This window comes from Thermochaetoides thermophila, assembly GCF_000221225.1.
Source record: "Thermochaetoides thermophila DSM 1495 unplaced genomic scaffold scf7180000011816, whole genome shotgun sequence".
In the NCBI taxonomy this organism is placed as follows: domain Eukaryota; kingdom Fungi; phylum Ascomycota; class Sordariomycetes; order Sordariales; family Chaetomiaceae; genus Thermochaetoides; species Thermochaetoides thermophila.
This window is the reverse complement of record NW_006383032.1, coordinates 3,224,509-3,242,434: the sequence shown is the minus strand read 5'-3', so window position 1 is coordinate 3,242,434 and position 17,926 is coordinate 3,224,509. Positions and strand designations below refer to the sequence as shown.

Sequence of the window (17,926 nt, the reverse complement as noted above, 5' to 3'; positions counted from 1 at the left end):
GAAGGGCCGAAATGATGGTAATCAAACACAGAAATTCCGGACAGCACGGCAGTTGTAGACTTGGCTTTCTTACATAGAAGCTCAACTCCGATAAAAGACTTATCCTATACAATTATACTAAAATTGAACAGGCGGCCTGCTGTGCTTCAGAGAAAATCACCCAACCATCTCACCTTGGCTAATGACGTTCTCTCGCCCTCCCCCAACACTTTCAATGACGATAAGTCCATCTCCGGGCTATCAACGGCTTGCAGCGGCCAAATCCTGCAACCCTACACCACCCAACAAGTCACCTTGATCAATGCCCTAGGGCTAAAACTCACCACTGTAGCACTCCGATACAGCGGTTTATGCATGTATCTGATGAGGGAATGTATATTAGGTACAAAACAAAAAAAAAAACTAGTGTGGATAGCGCGCGGGGGCCACGACGACGACGACGACGGGATGCTCCGCCAGGCCGAGGTTCGCGCGCGTAAAAAAAGCGGGACTTCTTTTTAACAACGAACCTTTACCTTACCACTGCATTGTGGTTGCATATCTGCTGCCAGCAGACCATGTCTGCCGGTTTTGCCAGCCAGCAAATCCCCTGATTGTTGTCATGATGATCGTCAGATAACCTGGTTGCCAGACGTGTGCGCGAAGGATAGCGTTGCTTCCCTCCCCCTTGTCGCTGTTGTTGTTGTCGTTCTTTCCTCAAAACGAAATTTACGACAACGAGGATCGTGATTTTTGTTCGGTATTACCGTACGAAGCCACGCTGCCTGATTTGCCAGTTCATCAACTTTCCCCTCGTCGGTATGCCGTTTCAGGAAGTACCGCCCGACATCCGTTTGGAAACAAAGGGCTCGCCTGGCGACTGTCGCCGAAAGTACTGATCGAATCGAATCGACGTCAACGTCGGGCATTCAGGGAAGGGCTTCCTAATGCGAGATGTCGCAATTAGCACTAGAATATTCTAAAGCCGGGAGCAGCTGGGATAATATTGAGAAGAACGACAAAGAGAACTGCCACGATGATTTTTTGGGGTTGTTGATTTTTCGTGGAGCTGTTTTCTCATTTTCGGGTGTGTCTTTGTCTCTTCACCTCAGCCAGAAATCAGCGGAACGGCCGCGGCCACTGATTTGCTGACAGTGGACGGATCTCGGTTCACAAATACCATCACCTCTTACCGAGACCGTTAATTCTTCTTGTACATTACCCCTGGTCCTTTTCGCTTTTCGCGAGGCCGTGGCAGCGGCGACGTGGCAGGGCATCGTTTCATGGACGTTGAACTGACGTTGATAATGATTATTACCGGAAGTGAGGAATGGCAGCAGCATTGCACTACAACAATGCGGCCGAGGATGCGAGACTCGGGCGTTCCATGTACAGCACTCCGCGGGATAGGGTAGGATAGGGTCGCCACTTGTGCAATTACGGTAGGTAAGGTAGGGTTTCTCCTGGGATGGATGGACCGCTCTTCCGGAGATTGGCATGGCTCCAAGCCTTCCAAGGTGACATTGTGGCCAGTTGTGCGGCAGACACGCCTCTCCGCCTGCCGCCTGCTTGGATACCTGGGTTAACTACAAAGCCAAAGCCGAGCGTCTCGAAGCGTTGGGAAACCTGCGCCTGCGCGCGGGGTGTGTGATATACGGTAACGATATGGATGAGCAAAATCCTGGGGCGAGCGGCACGTATTCCATCCTAACGGCTGGCCTATGTCTTTTCATTGGTATTGGCCTCCTTCATCGGACAAAGTTCGGACTGAACTGCAAGGTGATGCAATTATGGCACCAATTTGCCGTCATTTTGAGGGTTAGGCTTCGGTCTTGATCTGTCATGTTCTTTGCGGTGCATTCCCGTCGACGCGGGACATCATCTCTTTTCTTAGCTGGCGCCCAAGTACCTGCCCGACGGACCGTTCGCGAGGGAGAGGTCGTAAAATCGTATATAGAATTTCTTGCTCTTATGCCGTTGCCCGAATCAAGCTATACAACCCTTTTCTCGCTTGTTTTTGTCAAGTTCAGTGTCATAGCTAGATTCTCGATAATGTGTTGTTGGTGACCTGTGCGTCGCCGCATCTTCGCAGATGGTCTCTCGGATTCGGGAATTGCCCGGACCTAAGGCTCCCTCCGTTGTCATCATGGACGCCTTGTCGTATCTTCTCTTCGATGCGGAGCAGGGGGCATGGCATGGGATAGTATGGCACGGGCAGACGCAATCCTTCCCTCGTTCTCACCCTAGTTTTTGTCATGGTCGTACCCCTCGTGGCCTCGCCAATCTTGTAACCCTAAGATAAACCTCAGCTGCGTAGATGCGCTCCTGGAGATAACCCCATGGTAACAACATGCTGCAATGTGCGCCTGCCCAGTCAATGGATCTTCCATCGCGGGCGTGTCAGCCCCAGAGTTGTTTCTTTGCTGCGCTGGGAAATCAGAAAAAGCAAAGAGAGGGCTAGGCTGTCGGAGGGACATGGAAACCCTTGCATCCGTTACTTCCTCTGCCGATGTCCGCCGAGAAAAGTATCACAAAAAGAGTAAAATCTTTTGCACCACAGGGAAGAACCAAAGCATCGCATCAGCCCGGTCCAGCGCCCGAGGGCTGCCGAGAAAAAAAAAAAGAGCAATTGCCAAATCGATTTCGGCAGGTGCCCTGGCTGGTTCAGCAAAAAGGGAGTAAAATAATCAAAGATGAGCCTGACTGACTCGTTGCCGGCGGGCAACGTGGCATGTATCTGTCGCAAGCAGGCATTCCTTTAATCTGTCCCAGCCGGGAGAAAAAAAAGGAGGGGGACCCGGAACAAAAAAGAGGGACATTGTGTCTTGGCGCGACACCCGAGAACAAAAACATCATCTCCCAGAAATGGGTAGAGTGCCCGGGGAAGGGGCGAGAAACGTAGGTGTGTTGAAGTCTCAAACACCAATTTTGTAGCTCCTTTTTCAAAAGCTTCCTGGGTAACGATATTTGATATTTCTTTTTGACATGGACATATGTGGAGCAGCTCTTGCTGACCTTCCAACTTGGCTTCTAGAAAACCTGCCCCTCTTAACTCCATATTTTTATATGTCACACAGAGCTTGCTGAGCCCACAGGTGTGGGTTCACGTTTTGGACCCTCCCAAGAGCCTCACTTCTTGGGATCGCCAGCTCCCCCACTCGCCATCTTGGGATGTTAACTTTTTTTTTTGTTCAAGGTTCAACCACGCGCGAAGCTGACAGCGGTTTGTGATGTTGCTACAAAGGTTTGGGCAGTCAAACAACAGTCTGAGGAAGCGCCCTTAGCGATAAGTCCGGAAACAGGCCAGTTCTGCCAGACCTGCGCCTAGCTGTGCAGTATTCTACACCATTCAGTGTTGCATGCAGCGTCCTGTAATCGCTCTGCTATGCCTTAAGTGTTCCAGCTTGGAAAATATCGACGGTTATTCAATCCGACAATGTTTTTGTGTTGTCTGCTTGGACGCTTATGTAGAGAGGGGGAGCATTTTCTCCACCTCTGCCCACACAGTCTGCGACGTCCGGAACGCGTTTCGTTTCTGAGACAGTTCCACTATCTTTGCACCCAACCCGAGTTTTATGCTTGCCGTGTCCATTCCAAAAGGCCGCATTGTCTGCTGGATATTGACAGCCTTAGTCAAGTCATCACCGAGAGCGAGGTCAGAAGATTGACAATTTTTTTTCTTTGCCTGGTCGCTGATACACGGCCCAGCCAGCATCGGCCTGATTTCTGTATGCACAGTGCGAATCAGGTCCCTTTTTCTTAGCATCAGTCATGTTTTGTTGGGCCCTGCGCGAGTGTCAGTGCAGCCCACCCAAGCCGAGGCAAAAAGCGGCAGGGATGTGCGCTGGTCGGTTCCACCCGACATTCTCGTCTTGACTCGTGGGCGCTGCACATCATCGCACCCAATCCGTCAGTTGCGTTGCGGAGAGGGATGTGGGCGGCGGGAGAGCACAAACAGGGTTTCGGAAGGCGGGCGGCTGGTCTGGCATTTTCTGATCGTCTCGGCGTCACTCATCAAGTCGCTTACGTCGAGTAATTGAATGGGGTTGCGTTACGATAGGATGAAAGCAGGAAAATGGGCGGCACGACGGCGAGATTGATGACGGCAACAGAAGAACCAGTGTGTCGTTCTGGCGGCAAGCAGGTGCCTTGTACATAGCAAAGGCAGGGAACAGAAATGTCAACATTTGTTTGCTGACTGGTGTGAAGTACGAAATCTTGAGATCCAGTAATGCAAGTCCAGTATCCGATGGCTGTTCTCAGATAACCGAAGTAGCCGGCGCAGTTCAACCAAACCAGGCTCACTCACCTCACGACACAAGAATACTGCACACCGCAAGTCAGGTTAGCCGTGGTGACTTTTGGTTAATTTCTATTTTGCTGTTGTCGCCGCTGGAGTTCTTCAGTCACGTCATCACCAACCATTGCGTCTCGACCTCGATATAGACCCGATTGTTTCGTGATGTAGCTTTCCGATAACCTGGTTAATCCCCGCTAGCGCATTAGCTTATGGTCCCGAACACACGGGTTTTGCCCCGGGTACCCCGGCTCTTAGTGAGGACAAAACCGCCCTGATCACAGTCGCAGTCGATGATCGCAGTTACTGGACAGGACAGCGCAAGACGCACACATCACACCGCGGGCAGTCCTGACATGAGTGCTTCTGATGGCTGTCTCCGATGCTTGTCTGGCATGTTCTCATTCTTTTGACCCCAAAGAAATCGCGCTTTCTCAGGCCACACTCAACGTTGTCGCTTGCCAGCGGACCCGGGTTTTGCCGCACCCGCCCTCACGGCAGATGCCTTTGCGCTCTGGGTGGATTTCCGGGTAGGCCAACCTCTTGGGTTACTTCACGGCCACCTCCATCTTGTTGCTTTTATGTTGCTTTTTGAGCGTTTCTTCAAATGCAATTGAAGGAGGTTTCCTTCTATTGTAACCTGCGTAACATTACCAGACGACCAAGTGTAGCGCCGATTCCGCGTGGGGGGTACCTCTCCGTGGCCGACTGGAGTCGCGTCGATGAGACCGTCGACCACGGCCAGCGACGATGATACGCAACGGACACAGTATGGAGTCGTAGGCTACGTCTGCCGCCAACTAAGCCTATGGCCACATTATCAATGCTTAGCCTGTCCAACAACCGCGCTCAATCTCGATCTTCGTCGCCTTGCATATTGGGCATCTGTGCTCTGAAGCCTTTTTTTGGGTCTTTTGAGATGCTTTTTCTTCTTGAGCGCGGTGTCCGCAGGGTGGCGAGATCTGCGGAAATGCAAAGGCACAGTGCGAAACAGTGTTAGAATCTCTCACCAGCTCGAGAGCCAGACACACGTGTCGAGGAGTGACGTACAATATGGATGGACAAGATTGCCTCAACAGGCTAGGCGGGGGGAATCAGCCGTAGGTGGATTGACGGACGTTGTCTCTGCATTGTAAAGAAGATGGTCAGGCAACGATGGCAAAAGACAGGCGGCTGGATGATCAGCTCAAGATATTCATCCCTTTTGGTCTTTGAGGAAGACGGTTTCTCTTACACAGCACAACGTGAAGTGTTTTGGATGAGAATTCCGGGAGCTACAGAACCTACGATAGTTCAATGCGAGTTGTAAGTGCCCGAGGGGGTTTCTGGCGGCTATGATGGCCGTGATTGGGGGGACATCATTAAAACCCTCCACAACAACATGGAATGGTGCCGGCGGCTGGGCAGCAGTACGTGCTACAAAAAGGCACGCCGTAGCATCGCAGACCCCAATCGTTCATCGCCAATCTGTGTTCCTGCCAGACGCGCTGCAAGGTGAGGTCGGCGGCGCTGTTGTTGGCACGCTAATCGTCCACTCTGCTCGCTCTCATTCGCTGTATCGCTGTACGCAAAAGTATAAAGAAGGCTTGAAGAGATCTGGGCCCGAGGTCGGGTACTGTATGCTGCAGCCGGGCGCCAGCAGCGCCTGTGATTGCCATCATGCTGGGAATACGCTGCGTTACCCAAGTCATGGTTCCCTCCGCGTCCTTTGTCGCCTCAGGCGATAGTCATCAGGGACGCCGCCGGTTGTTTGGACTGCGTGCATTGCTATCGTTCAGCGAGCGGCAGAATCATCTCCGTCCCTGCTTTTGTACCCCGCGTCGAGTGTTGCTACCCAATCGCTCTCGCCGTGTTGCCAGAGGCTGTTTCGAATTTCTGGATCAAATTTCGAGCGCCTGATTAGGACAGGCGGCAGCAAGGTGAGGCAGCGTGACCAGTCAAGTCACAAGTAAAAGTCAACCAGACATTGTAGTTTGTTGCCGGAAGCGAAGAGCGATACCGGATGCCTCTTCTACAGCCAGCGACAAGTCGGCGGCATCAGTGGCCAACACCGTGAAAAAGACGGGCAAAAAGCAGGAGATTTGTTGGCTTTTCTGACACTGTCGTGGTCGTCCTTTGTCATTTTAGTGCCTTTCTGGGCAGGTACCTATGAACATAAATGGAAAAGTGGCACAGTATTTTGCTTTTTGCCTAACCTTTCCCTTCGTGTCCAATTTTTGGTCTTCCATTCCACTGTTCTTCACTTTGCGAAGTTCCCCTTCACTCGTGGACCCCTTTCTCCGCTCGCGGAGCTCAGACACACTTTTCTTCCGCTCTTCCTGATTTTTATCCACTTTTCTTCTTTCCACACTGCAACGCGTCCACCGTGCTCACTCGCTCACAACAACACGGCAATTCGCAGTGCAAACTCCCCTGCATCTGCGGACCTTGCGCCAGAGAACATCAGGACTCAGGCTGTTGAGCAGAAGAACAGACGGCCAGAGACCCGATCGCCTTTTATTCTCGTCAAAAATATCTCGATTTCCACTTTTCATCTCCATCACGAGTCCATTTCCATCTCCATTTCCCTTTCCAAACCATTCCTTGAGCCTTCCCAAGCTTTCCTTTTCCAGCGCCATCTGCGCCTGCCCTGCCAGCAGAGGGTTTGTGGCCCTGCATCAGAAAAACGGCCCCGCCTTGACCTTGAAATTTTCTTGCGGTTTGGATACTGCCCCACCTGGGCAAGTTTAACAGCCAAGTCAACCGCAACTGCAACCGCAACGGCTGCTCGCGCCTGCTGCCCAGTGCCAGTGCCCAGTGTCCAGTACCAGCGCGCGGACAGCGAGTCCACCTGCCCGCCACCCGGCCATAGCCAATTTGGAAGTAAGGGGGCCGGGAGTCGCCGCACAAATTCTTGGACAGGAAAAAAAATACAAAAGGAGGTGCAGCACAGAAAAAGAGGGTGGTCCCCACACTGTCTTTCCACTCACGCTCCCCATTTCTCTCTCCACTTTACCGCAACCGAGACGGCGCTTTTCCCTTGAGCCTCATTTTCCCGCTTAGGGCATTCGGCATTCTCCACCACAGAACGACCACCAACTGCTCCAGCTGGTGGACGCGGGTTGAGACAAGAACAATTGCTCCATCTAGTCAGTCCCAAGGCGAGGGCAAGGCAAACCAAACCAAGTTGCGTCTGCAGGTCCCACAAGAGTTCCGCTCGACGCATCGACCGCATCGCGCCGCGCATCACGACAAAGGCACAAAACAACACGTCGACGAGGTCTGAACAAAAAAAGTTCGAGGCGCCCGCCGACCAACTACTCTGATCTGGCTTTGTTGCAACGCGTCGTCGACTCCAGGACCGCAGCCCAGAAAGGACATCGCCATCGTCAATTGACGAGTTCCTCTCTCAGTCAATTGTCGTTTGTCGCGTCGCCCGCCCAACAACACTCCATCGGCTGTCTCGAAGTCGCGTCTAGCGAGGTTCCGTGACAAGTGCACGCGTCTCTCGCGCGTTCTTCTTCCCCCTTTTCGTCGGTCAATCCCAGGACACATCAAAACCATTCGTGCCCTCGCGCGGCCCGGACGGTTTTCTTGGTCCTGCAGCTTGACAGTTGTCTGAGATTCGGATTATGGAAGGTCTGCCCAACAACGCGGCGAATGCTATAAACACGACCACGGCTTCGTACCCCGCGTCGTCCACGGTCTCCACGCACCACCCGCAGCTGCAGCAGCACCATCATCACCACCAGCAACAGTCTTCGGCCGCGCCTCCGCAGACTCTTCCTCCTCTCCAGCCGAGCAATCCTGTTATGCAACAGCCGCCCTACGGCAGCTATCCCCACACTCCCAGGACTCCAGGCACCCCCAACACTCCCACCAGCTCTGGCAACATGGCGAGCTACCCGCCTCCGCCTCCGCAGAACGCCGGTCGCGGCGCGACCTATCCCATCCTGGGCAACAACACCTATCCTCAGCAGCCTTATCCGGGCGCATCTTCGACCATGCTGCCGCAGACCACCACGGCTGCGTCACATCCGCAGCCCATTGCTCCCGCTCCGGCCCCGACCAGCGGTCGCGCCCCACCCGTGCTCCGTCCCATGCCCGCCGGTGGCGTCATGGGGACCCAGCCCGGCATGAGCTCGCCGTACGGCCAGGCCCCACTCATGCCCCAGACCTCCATGCTTCCGGAGGGTGAGCAGCCGACCCACGTCGTCGGAACCCAAGGCCGGAGAGGCATTCTCCCCAGCGCCCCCGGCAGACCCGCCGCTCCCCCGGCTGGTTCTCCCGCAGCCAAGACGCAGATCCCGCAGAAGGATGCCGACGGCAAGTTCCCGTGCCCCCACTGCACCAAGACCTACCTGCACGCGAAGCACCTCAAGCGCCATCTCCTGCGACGTAAGTGGTTCCCTGTGCCCCCTCTGTGCATACACGTTGTGATTGGTTTTGGTTGAGACTTGATATCCTCTCCCACTCCCCCCCCCTTCCTCCCCTTAAAAAAAACACCATGACAACGACTTGACCAACTCTTCCCTCGCAGACACCGGCGACCGCCCGTATATGTGCGTGCTCTGTCACGATACGTTCTCGCGCAGCGATATCCTCAAGCGTCACTTCATCAAGTGTTCTGTGCGCCGCGGCAACCCGACTGGAGCAAGTCACCTGTCCCACCCTCAAGCGCATGTTAAGAAGAATGCTGCTGCTCAGCAGAAGGCTATGGGCACTGAAGGCGATGTGAATCATATTAACGGTATGGGAAACATGCCTGCCGACGGAATGGTTCATCCGTTTGGCCTTATTCCCGCTTCTGATGGGATGAACAACCTTGCCAACGATCAGAGCCAGCTCTCGAGATCTAGCAGCATGAACAGACTCGACGACGCGAACCGCGATAGGAGAAACATACCCGCGTCCGTCATGCCCCCCGCGACGACGCGCCCGGGCGGCTTCGAGCAGACTTACAGCAGCGGCGAAGTGGCCAACAACATGACCGCCAATATCAACCCCCAACTGGCCAACTACAGCATGCCTCAGAGCCAAAATGGAATGCCCATGTTCAATCAATCGGGCTCGACCGATTGGTCTCAAATGTTCCAGGGTGCGCACACTGCCTATACCTACGCGAACCCTCCTAATATCGGACAGGGACAGATGCAGACCGTAACACTCAAACCTCACGAGCCTAACCCCGGCGCCTGTGCGCCCCGACCGGTCAGCACGACCTCTGGCGACATTTCGACGACCGCCGACGCCTCGACCTCCTCCCCCTTGCTTGATTGGGGCATTCCTTCGTCCTTCCCGAACCCGTACCAGCATCTCTCCGCCAAGATCCTCGACTTTCTACGTTCCTCTCCCGCTGCCGCTACCTCTCCCGTCTCTGCCCTTCTCGACTCGTTCTTCCAGCCCGATGATGTCCAGGCCAACCTGCTAGGTTATACTAACTTCCATGCCCACTTGTCCATTCTGCATGTTCCCACATTCCGCGCGCTCGAGGCGCATATCGGCCTTGTTGCTGCCATGTGCTGCGTAGGCGCCTGCTATGCTAACCGGATCTCTTCTGCCAACCTCCGTGAAGTCATGGAGCTGCTCAAAGCAGCCCTCGAGAGCTCTTCTCGCATGTTTGCATCTCTTCTGCAAAACGGAAGCGCGGACCCGCAGTACGAGTGGACCTTGTTTGGCAGCAACAAGACAGATCTCGAAGAGCTACAGGCTATCATGCTCACCCAGATCTTGTTCACATGGCACGGCACCCCTGAGCAACGCGACAAGGCGCGCAAGGTGTTCCCTCTCATCGCCTCGTCCGCCCGGAAGGCTGGCCTATTGAGCCTGGTGACCAATGGCACGCTGCATAGTACCGTCCATCACCCTGATTTCACTCTCCAGAGCGCAGCCGTCACCCCGTTTGACTGGCTCAGCTGGGTCGAGCAGGAGAAGCGCATTCGTACCATGTACATGATCTTCACCTATGATATAGCCCTCGGCCTCTATTTCAATATTGGCCCGGAGTTTGACCCTTTCGAGATTCGCCTTCCCTTGCCATCAGATGATGCTGCTTGGGAAGCTCGGACCGCTGAAGATTGTGCGAAGGCTCTCGGGCTCCGCGGTCCTGAGGCCGTCAAGCTTCTTAATCCTGACGGTACTGGTAGATGGAACCAGCCCCAGCTGCACATGGCTCTCAAGGCTCTCCTCGACCCCAATATCCAGATCCAGCCCGGCTCAACCAACCTATTTGGCAAGTTCATCATAATTCATGCGCTGCTTTCCCTCATGCGCAAGGCCTGGTTGGAAGGCGGTTCTGCCATCATCAACCGCTCGAGCACGCCTATCCCTACCAACAATGCCTGGTTCGCGGGGGCTCAGGGCACCGCAAGTGCAAACAACAGCGGCAGAGCCACGCCAGTCGACCCTGGGTCCAATTTGCTGGATGCGCAGTCGTTCAAGACATTTCAGACTGCGCTCGATAAGTTCAAGGCCAATTGGGATTATGACATGTCTGTGCAGTTTTCTCCTCAAGCAGCCACTGCGGCACTTAATCCTAATCCTCACCGTTATGGCTTCACTCGGGACGGCATTCACTTCTATTGGTTGGCTATGTACCTACTCAAGAACATGCGGGCGGCAGATTTGCAGGCGGCACCGGAACAGCGGTTTCCTTACGTTTTTCAATTATTGAAATCGGCAAAGCAAAATGTGATCGCGGATGCTTATTCGCGCGGAGAGGAGCTTGGTTCGGTTGGGGCGATTGACGCATCCTATGGGGCATCTGGGGATATGATACTCGACATGACACAATTATTTCGGCCACTTTCGTCGTTCGAACCTTCATCAGCTGTCGTAGCCGCTTAGGGAGCGTGCTTCGTCGCAGAAACCATGATGTGACGCGGGTATTCCTACACTAATATGTTGGGGCCACAATCTCCCTCTGCATCACCGGCGTTTCTCCTCTGGCATTTCCAGTCGTCTTTCCCTTACCATTATCTAAACGTGTGTGGGGTACCTGTTTGGCATCTTATTTTAACTCTCTTTTTTTCCCTCTTTGATCATGCTTTTTTCCCAGCTCCCGTCAATGTTGTCTAAAGAAAGGGGTTCGTGCGTGCAACCGATCTCTTTGGTTCCCTCTCTTTCTCTCTCTCGCTCTCCGGGGGTAACAAAAAGTAAAAAAAGATCCATATTGGCAAAAAGTCTTCCTGTTGCATCTCCTTCATAAGATTGGCACACGGTGGCTTGTTTGCTTGCATCAACGATGGTTGGGTTGGGGTGTGAATAAATAGATTTCTTAACGGCTACTTATTGCATTAGAGAGGTTTTTTTCTTACTACTCCCACAATCCACAAACAAAACAACGACAACAAATGGCAGCAGCAGCAGATAGACCGAGAGAAGTGAACAACAAAAGAGTGGCAGGTTGTGTGCATGCGTCTCTATTTTCCGGTTCTCCTTTTTTTTCTTGATCTTGCGCGTGCATGTGAGTGTATGTGGTTTAGGGTTTTTGACATCGGGAAAAGCGAAAAAAAAGTTCTCTCGTCTCTATTGCTCTTGACCGATGGAACAAAGTCAACGACACGATTGACGGGGTAATCTTTTTGGTAATGGAAGAGACGAAATTACGTATTACTCGTTTCCTTCGTTGTGTTATTCTAGTTGACCAGATCGGATTGCCTTGTTTTCCAAACCTTCTTTGCTACCTTCCTACCAACTTGCTCTTTTTCGGCATGAAGGCAGTTGGCTCATGTGGTGTATGTATGTCTCAGTATGCTTGTTGCTGCGGCTGCTCCCTTTTCACATTTCTCTCAGCGCCTCACTGCCTGCTACCTACTTAACCAACTGGACTTTGTCTCGGTGAATGATGGTATGGTCGGCAAGGAAGGCATGGGAAAAATATGGAAAAAAAAAGACTGTTGCGTGCTTAGAGACATGGAACACTGAGAAGAAAAAGGGTCCGGATATTGTGTTGAGTGTGATGTACATTGTCTTCTCCCTTCCATTATACGCTTAGCTTACTCTGTTTACCTACCATGTTGTTTTTCTGGCGATTCCTTATGATATCAACCTGCTAGGCCTTGAGAACAAGGATTCTGGTATAGACTGATGGTCTTCGCCGTAGATCTGTGTCTGTATTCGAGCTGCGATTGCTCGAGGGTTATACTGCCCAAAGTCCTGACCCTTCATATCAAGAACCTCTGAACGCAGCTGTCTCCTCCATCTTGGACAGTCTTGAGCCCTAACTGCACCTGTGATCGAGCATTTGAGTAAATGGCACATGCTCAAAGACTCTCTTCCAAACTTATTGGACCACTCCATCTAGTATGCGTCATGGAAATGTGCATGATATTGTACATGAGGTATATGTCATTAAAACCTTGGGCACCATTATCAGGCTGCCCAGCCCACCATGTCACTCCTTTTCAGACCTTGACCTGAACACTATCAGCATACCATCCAAGCACTCCATCATCCACTTCGACTTGACGATGATTCACTAATAAATCGTAAGCAACATATACTCTTGAAGCTCGTCTGACGAGCAAGGAACAGGCAGAGTGGTTCACTTCTCCCTAGGCATGACATGGATCTTGGGTTTGAGCCGCTCCAACTCGGCTTTGTCTTGCTCGGTGGGCTTGAGACCAAAAAGTTTCTCGCCAATCTCATCGCCATAGTTGAGGCCCAAAAACCCCCAGGCTAGAAGGCCAAGCCCCACGCCTAGACGAGCTTTGGGTGAGAGGTTGCGATAGGACCTTGGGACCAGTTAGTGGGTTATTGTGTGTTTGAGGTCAGGCTCAAGGGGTCGAGAAATTTCAGGAGGGATAGGAGAGCGAAAGACGAGAAACATACTGAAAGAGGGACATCCTGATTTGGTAAATAATATATTATGGGTCTGTGTAGGCCAAATGGGAGGTTCAGACTCTCAGGGACATTATTTTATGATGGGCCCCAGAATTGAATGATGAACTTGTTGTAAGTCGTCGTCCTGCCGCACATGAACGGGGAAGCGAGGTGAACTTATCCCATCAGCTGCCACCAGCTGTGAACAGCTGCCGAGACTCTCTCGGGTCGACCCGGCGAGGCTGCAAGGCTGCAAGGCTGCAGGTGGCTCAACGGAAGCAAGACGCTCGGGCCACCCAAATTTTCAGAGTGTGCAACTGCAGAGCGTGGGCGTGGGACTGACTGCTGCGAACCTCGACCTGAGAGGTGTTGCTGCCGGTCCAGTATCACTGGCTTCTGAGGACAAACGGACAGTTCCAGTCCACGCCAATTACTCGACTAGGGGGTGACGCGAAGCCCTTTCTTTCTCTCCCCTACGTCTAGATCCCCTCGACCGTTTCCCCCCTTCCTGTCCCTCATCCCTCACCACCAATGGCCTCCTCGGCCGCAATTCGCCCCGCTATGGGCGCCCTCGGCAGGATATCTTCAACGACGACGACGGCAGCCACGGCAGCAGTCACCCCCCGTCAGACACTGTCCGCTCTCCTCCCGCACCAGCAGATTGCATCTATCTCCACGACGGCCGTCCTCCTCAAGCGCCACAAGTACCCCGGCGCCCGCGACAACCGGGACTACAGCAAGAAGCGCGGCGAGTCCGCCATCCGCCGGACCGGCACACGCTGGCGTCTCTCTATGTCCGACGAGCCCCTGCCGCGGCCTGTTTCCAAGGAAGCCCTGCCGCCGATCGAGACGGATCCGAACCACGGACTGTGGGAGTTCTTCTATGACCGGAAGAAGATCGTGCAGACGCCGGAACAGGATGCTGCGCATGGGCGGGCCTGGACGGTTGAGGAGTTGAGGCATAAGAGCTGGGAGGATTTGCACAAGCTTTGGTGGGTGTGTGTCAAGGAGAGGAATCGCATTGCTACGGCCAATTGGGAGAGGAGGAAGCAGAAGTTAGGGTTTGGTGAAGCGGAGGCTGAAGCGAGGGATCGTACGGTGAGTTGGGCTTCATCATCTTCTTTGGAGAAGTCATTGTGTGGAAGAGCAGAGTGCTGACAAGTGAATATCTCACAGGTGCGCTCAACCATGCGCGCTATTAAGCACGTCCTAACGGAACGGTTCTATTTGTGGGAGGATGCGCGCAAGCTGGCGGAGAACGATCCCGAGGTAGATCTGTCTGGCAACGGCCCGGCCTTCACGCCGCGGCAATACCTGGAATCGGAGGAGCCGGCAGAGGGCGAGCCGCAGGCTGCGGAGGGGCAGGCTGAGAAAGCTGCTGTTGAAGCGGCAGTTGACCCGGCCATGATAACCACGTCAGCCTCGCAGTCGCAGCAAGCTGAGACCAGGTTATGAGTACACACTTTCATGAATGATAGGGGTGATAGATAAAGGGGAGAAGCAGCAACGCGGAGGGCGAGCGTCTCGGACATCCATCTGGCCTTATGGGAGATAAGAGGCTTCAGATTGGATGCGCGTGTACCATACATATATTTTCCACCTCTACGACGACTTGACGCCGTTACATGGGCGCCGTTGGCTTCGACATATACCTGTACAGATAGTGTATTGAACATTTTCACGTTGGGCGGAACATTGGCATTCTGGCACTGGGGTCTCTGGGAGGTATGTGTAGGTAGGTGTGAGCCATGAATCATGAACCGAAAATGTCATGATGATATGCCACTTTTTAGAGGAAAGGCGGCATTTCATTTTCTCCTTGGTTATCGGTTGGCTGCCAGAGGACAAGTCATCCACAAGTCATCCAGCGGGCTGTCACGACTTACTTTTGCTGCGCTTTGGGCTGTTCAACACTTGTTCAAGTTGGACGGCGTCGGCATTAATAAATGATAAAATCAGTCGAGACCCAGACGAGACCAGTCCCAGACCGCCTGAGGCCAAGCATCGAATCATAGGCGAATCAGAGATTCGCAGGCGGCAGTTGATCCAGTTGACCGCTTCTGGGCGTTTCCCAAGGAAGGGGACTGGGTGAGAGGGGACAAGGGGTCTAGAGCGGGGCAACTCCACCCCTCACCAAGAGAGAAACTCCCCCCCCCCACCCACCACCACAGGGCCTGCACCACAGCAACTGGACCACGCAGCGCGCGCTGAGAGCAGCCAAGCAACCCGCCAACACTCCGCTGGGCCCCCAGGGATCGGCCTCTCCCTGATTCCTTACTTATTGCCCTGCCATAAGCTGGAACAAGGACAAATAAGCCAAATTAACGTGCATTAAAATACCAACGCGAAAAGATTGCAGCTGGACAGAACCCCGTGTGCAATCTTTTGGTTTCGTGACCTTTCTGTCGTCCTACCTGTCCGCCAGTTTCTTCCTCTTACCTCCACCATCCCTCCCGGTCACTGACCGACCTTAGCGTGGGAGCTCCTGGACCTGAACCACTCCTGTGTCTAGCAGCCCAACGGGACATCCACTTCTCGACCGCACCTCAACTCTACACAGTACACTACCACCACTCCCTTCGGCATACACACAGGCACGCACATCCTCCACCATGGCCGACGAGATTGCCCCCGAGTACGACGCCATCGTGCTGGGCACAGGGTTGACCGAGTGCATCCTGTCGGGTGTGCTCTCCGTCAAGGGGAAGAAGGTGCTGCACATTGACCGCAACGACCACTATGGCGGGTGTGTAGTCGGTCCTCTACCTCCATCCATCAACGAGTAGACAGAAAAGCTGACCTATCTCCCATAGTGAGGCGGCTTCCCTCAACCTCGAGCAGGTATGCCCCTGAACGAGCCTAACGAAGGCTCCAAGCTCCCCCGCATACACACAGCTGACACAATTCCCCACGACAGCTCTTCAAGAAGTATGGCAACTACCAGCCGGGCACGGAACCGTGGAAGCAGTACGGCCGCCTGAACGACTGGAACATCGACCTCATCCCCAAGTTCCTCATGTCGTCGGGCGAGCTCACCAACATCCTCGTCTCCACTGACGTCACCCGCTACCTCGAGTTCAAGCAAGTCGCCGGTAGCTATGTCCAGCAGGGCGCTGGCTCCAAGGCCACTGTGGCCAAGGTGCCGTCAGATGCTGCCGAGGCCCTCAAGAGCCCGCTGATGGGCATCTTCGAGAAGCGTCGCATGAAGACGTTTATCGAGTGGATCGGCCAGTTTGATCCTAAGGATCCCTCGACACACAAGGGTGGGTGTGCTATCTGTGAAACTCCCAGTTGGCTCTGCCACAGCCGCTAACCTCCCCCAGGTCTCGACATGAGCACGTGCACCATGAGAGACGTCTACGATAAGTTCGGCCTGGAAGCCCCGACCCGCGACTTCTGCGGGCACGCCATGGCGCTCTACCTAACTGACGACTACATGGACGTCCCGGGCGGCGCGCCCGAGGCGATCGAGCGGCTGCGCCTGTACGGCAACAGCGTGGCGCGCTACGGCAAGTCCCCCTACATCTACCCGCTGTACGGGCTGGGCGAGCTGCCGCAGGGCTTTGCGCGCCTTAGCGCCATCTACGGCGGCACCTACATGCTCAACACGAGCGTCGACGAGATCATCTACGAGGGCGAGAAGGCAGTCGGCATCAAGGCTACCATGCGCGGCATGGAGCCCGAGATGAAGTTCGAGACGCGTGCCAAGATGATTCTCGGCGATCCGAGCTACTTCCCCGGCAAGGTGCGCGTCGTTGGCCATGTCCTGCGTGCCATCTGCATCTTGAAGCACCCTATTGCCCAGACCAACGATAGCGATTCGTGCCAGATTATTATTCCACAGAGCCAGGTTGGTCGGAAGAATGGTAGGTCTTCATTTATATTAAGGGCTCATTTCGCTTGCTGGAATGGCGCTCCACTGACCCTCGTGATAATACGTAGACATTTACATCGCCTGCGTCTCCTCGGCCCACAACGTCTGCCCCAAGGGCTACTGGATCGCCATCGTGTCCACCATCGCCGAGACCTCGGCCAACCACCACCTTGAGCTGCAGCCGGGTCTGGAGCGCCTGGGCAAGATCGAGGAGCAGTTCATGGTGAGTCCCTCATCTTCTTCTCCCCCCCCCCCCTTTTTTTTTTTTTCCCTACACGAAAATAATTTGTGCTGACGGTATGGGTAAAACAGGGCCCGCCGATCCCCCTCTACGAGCCCATCAGCGACGGCCGCAGCGACAACATCTACATCTCCAAGAGCTACGACGCCACCTCGCACTTCGAGACCACTACTGACGATGTCAAGGATATCTATCGTCGTCTGTCGGGCGAGGAGCTCGTTGTCGAGGGGCTTAGGGAGGGGATCCAGGTTGCTGCAGAGTAAGCTATATATATACGAGGGGAAAGGGTTCCTCTAATGGGGGTTGGACGGGGAGAATTAAGTGGTAGCTGTCGAAGTGGGAGTTACTTGATGGATGTTACGCCTTGTTCGCCTGGTCGGTGGGCGAAGGGATGGATGGATATACTGTTCGCGTATGCGAATATAATAATGATTTGAAACATAATCGTGGCCACTTTTAGTTGGTTAAGTGCTTCTAGATTCAGAGGTGGACAGTTAAGCAATGATCCTTGATTCTGGGTAGAAGAGACAACCCATGAAACCCATTCGTTTCAAAACTTTGCTGTAGAGTATGTCTCTGTATCCTGCTACCAGGCTCGAGTTCCCCTAACGTACGGTACCTACTTGTGGGAAGGGCTCCGTCTGAGGTCCAATCAGCATAGGAGCAGAAAAAAAGAGCATGTCTCTTGAGAAATGGACACACGGCCAAGCAAAGAGCAACGAGAACAAACTGT

The 17,926-nt window shown here is 53.8% G+C and overlaps 4 protein-coding genes across 4 annotated transcripts; 3 read left to right on the top strand and 1 right to left on the bottom strand.

Annotated features, from left to right (window-relative positions):
• Positions 1 to 7,887: 7,887 nt before the first annotated feature.
• Positions 7,888 to 11,101, top strand: CTHT_0029700 (zinc finger domain-containing protein; the record flags this gene model as incomplete). The annotated part of the gene is made up of 2 exons (XM_006693362.1): positions 7,888 to 8,653; positions 8,796 to 11,101. The coding sequence occupies 2 exons, from the start codon at positions 7,888 to 7,890 to the stop codon at positions 11,099 to 11,101; spliced, it is 3,072 nt and encodes a 1,023-aa protein (XP_006693425.1).
• Positions 11,102 to 12,800: 1,699 nt separating this feature from the next.
• Positions 12,801 to 13,101, bottom strand: CTHT_0029690 (uncharacterized protein; the record flags this gene model as incomplete). Its single annotated transcript, XM_006693361.1, has 2 exons — positions 12,801 to 12,990; positions 13,088 to 13,101. The coding sequence occupies 2 exons, from the start codon at positions 13,099 to 13,101 to the stop codon at positions 12,801 to 12,803; spliced, it is 204 nt and encodes a 67-aa protein (XP_006693424.1).
• A 508-nt stretch (positions 13,102 to 13,609) lies between these two features.
• Positions 13,610 to 14,533, top strand: CTHT_0029680 (mitochondrial 54S ribosomal protein uL29m; the record flags this gene model as incomplete). The annotated part of the gene is made up of 2 exons (XM_006693360.1): positions 13,610 to 14,176; positions 14,255 to 14,533. 2 exons carry the CDS (start codon positions 13,610 to 13,612, stop codon positions 14,531 to 14,533), a joined length of 846 nt encoding a protein of 281 aa, XP_006693423.1.
• Positions 14,534 to 15,690: 1,157 nt separating this feature from the next.
• Positions 15,691 to 17,456, top strand: CTHT_0029670 (putative secretory pathway GDP dissociation inhibitor protein; the record flags this gene model as incomplete). Its single annotated transcript, XM_006693359.1, has 6 exons — positions 15,691 to 15,824; positions 15,892 to 15,919; positions 15,996 to 16,341; positions 16,402 to 16,944; positions 17,021 to 17,175; positions 17,265 to 17,456. The coding sequence occupies 6 exons, from the start codon at positions 15,691 to 15,693 to the stop codon at positions 17,454 to 17,456; spliced, it is 1,398 nt and encodes a 465-aa protein (XP_006693422.1).
• Positions 17,457 to 17,926: the final 470 nt, after the last annotated feature.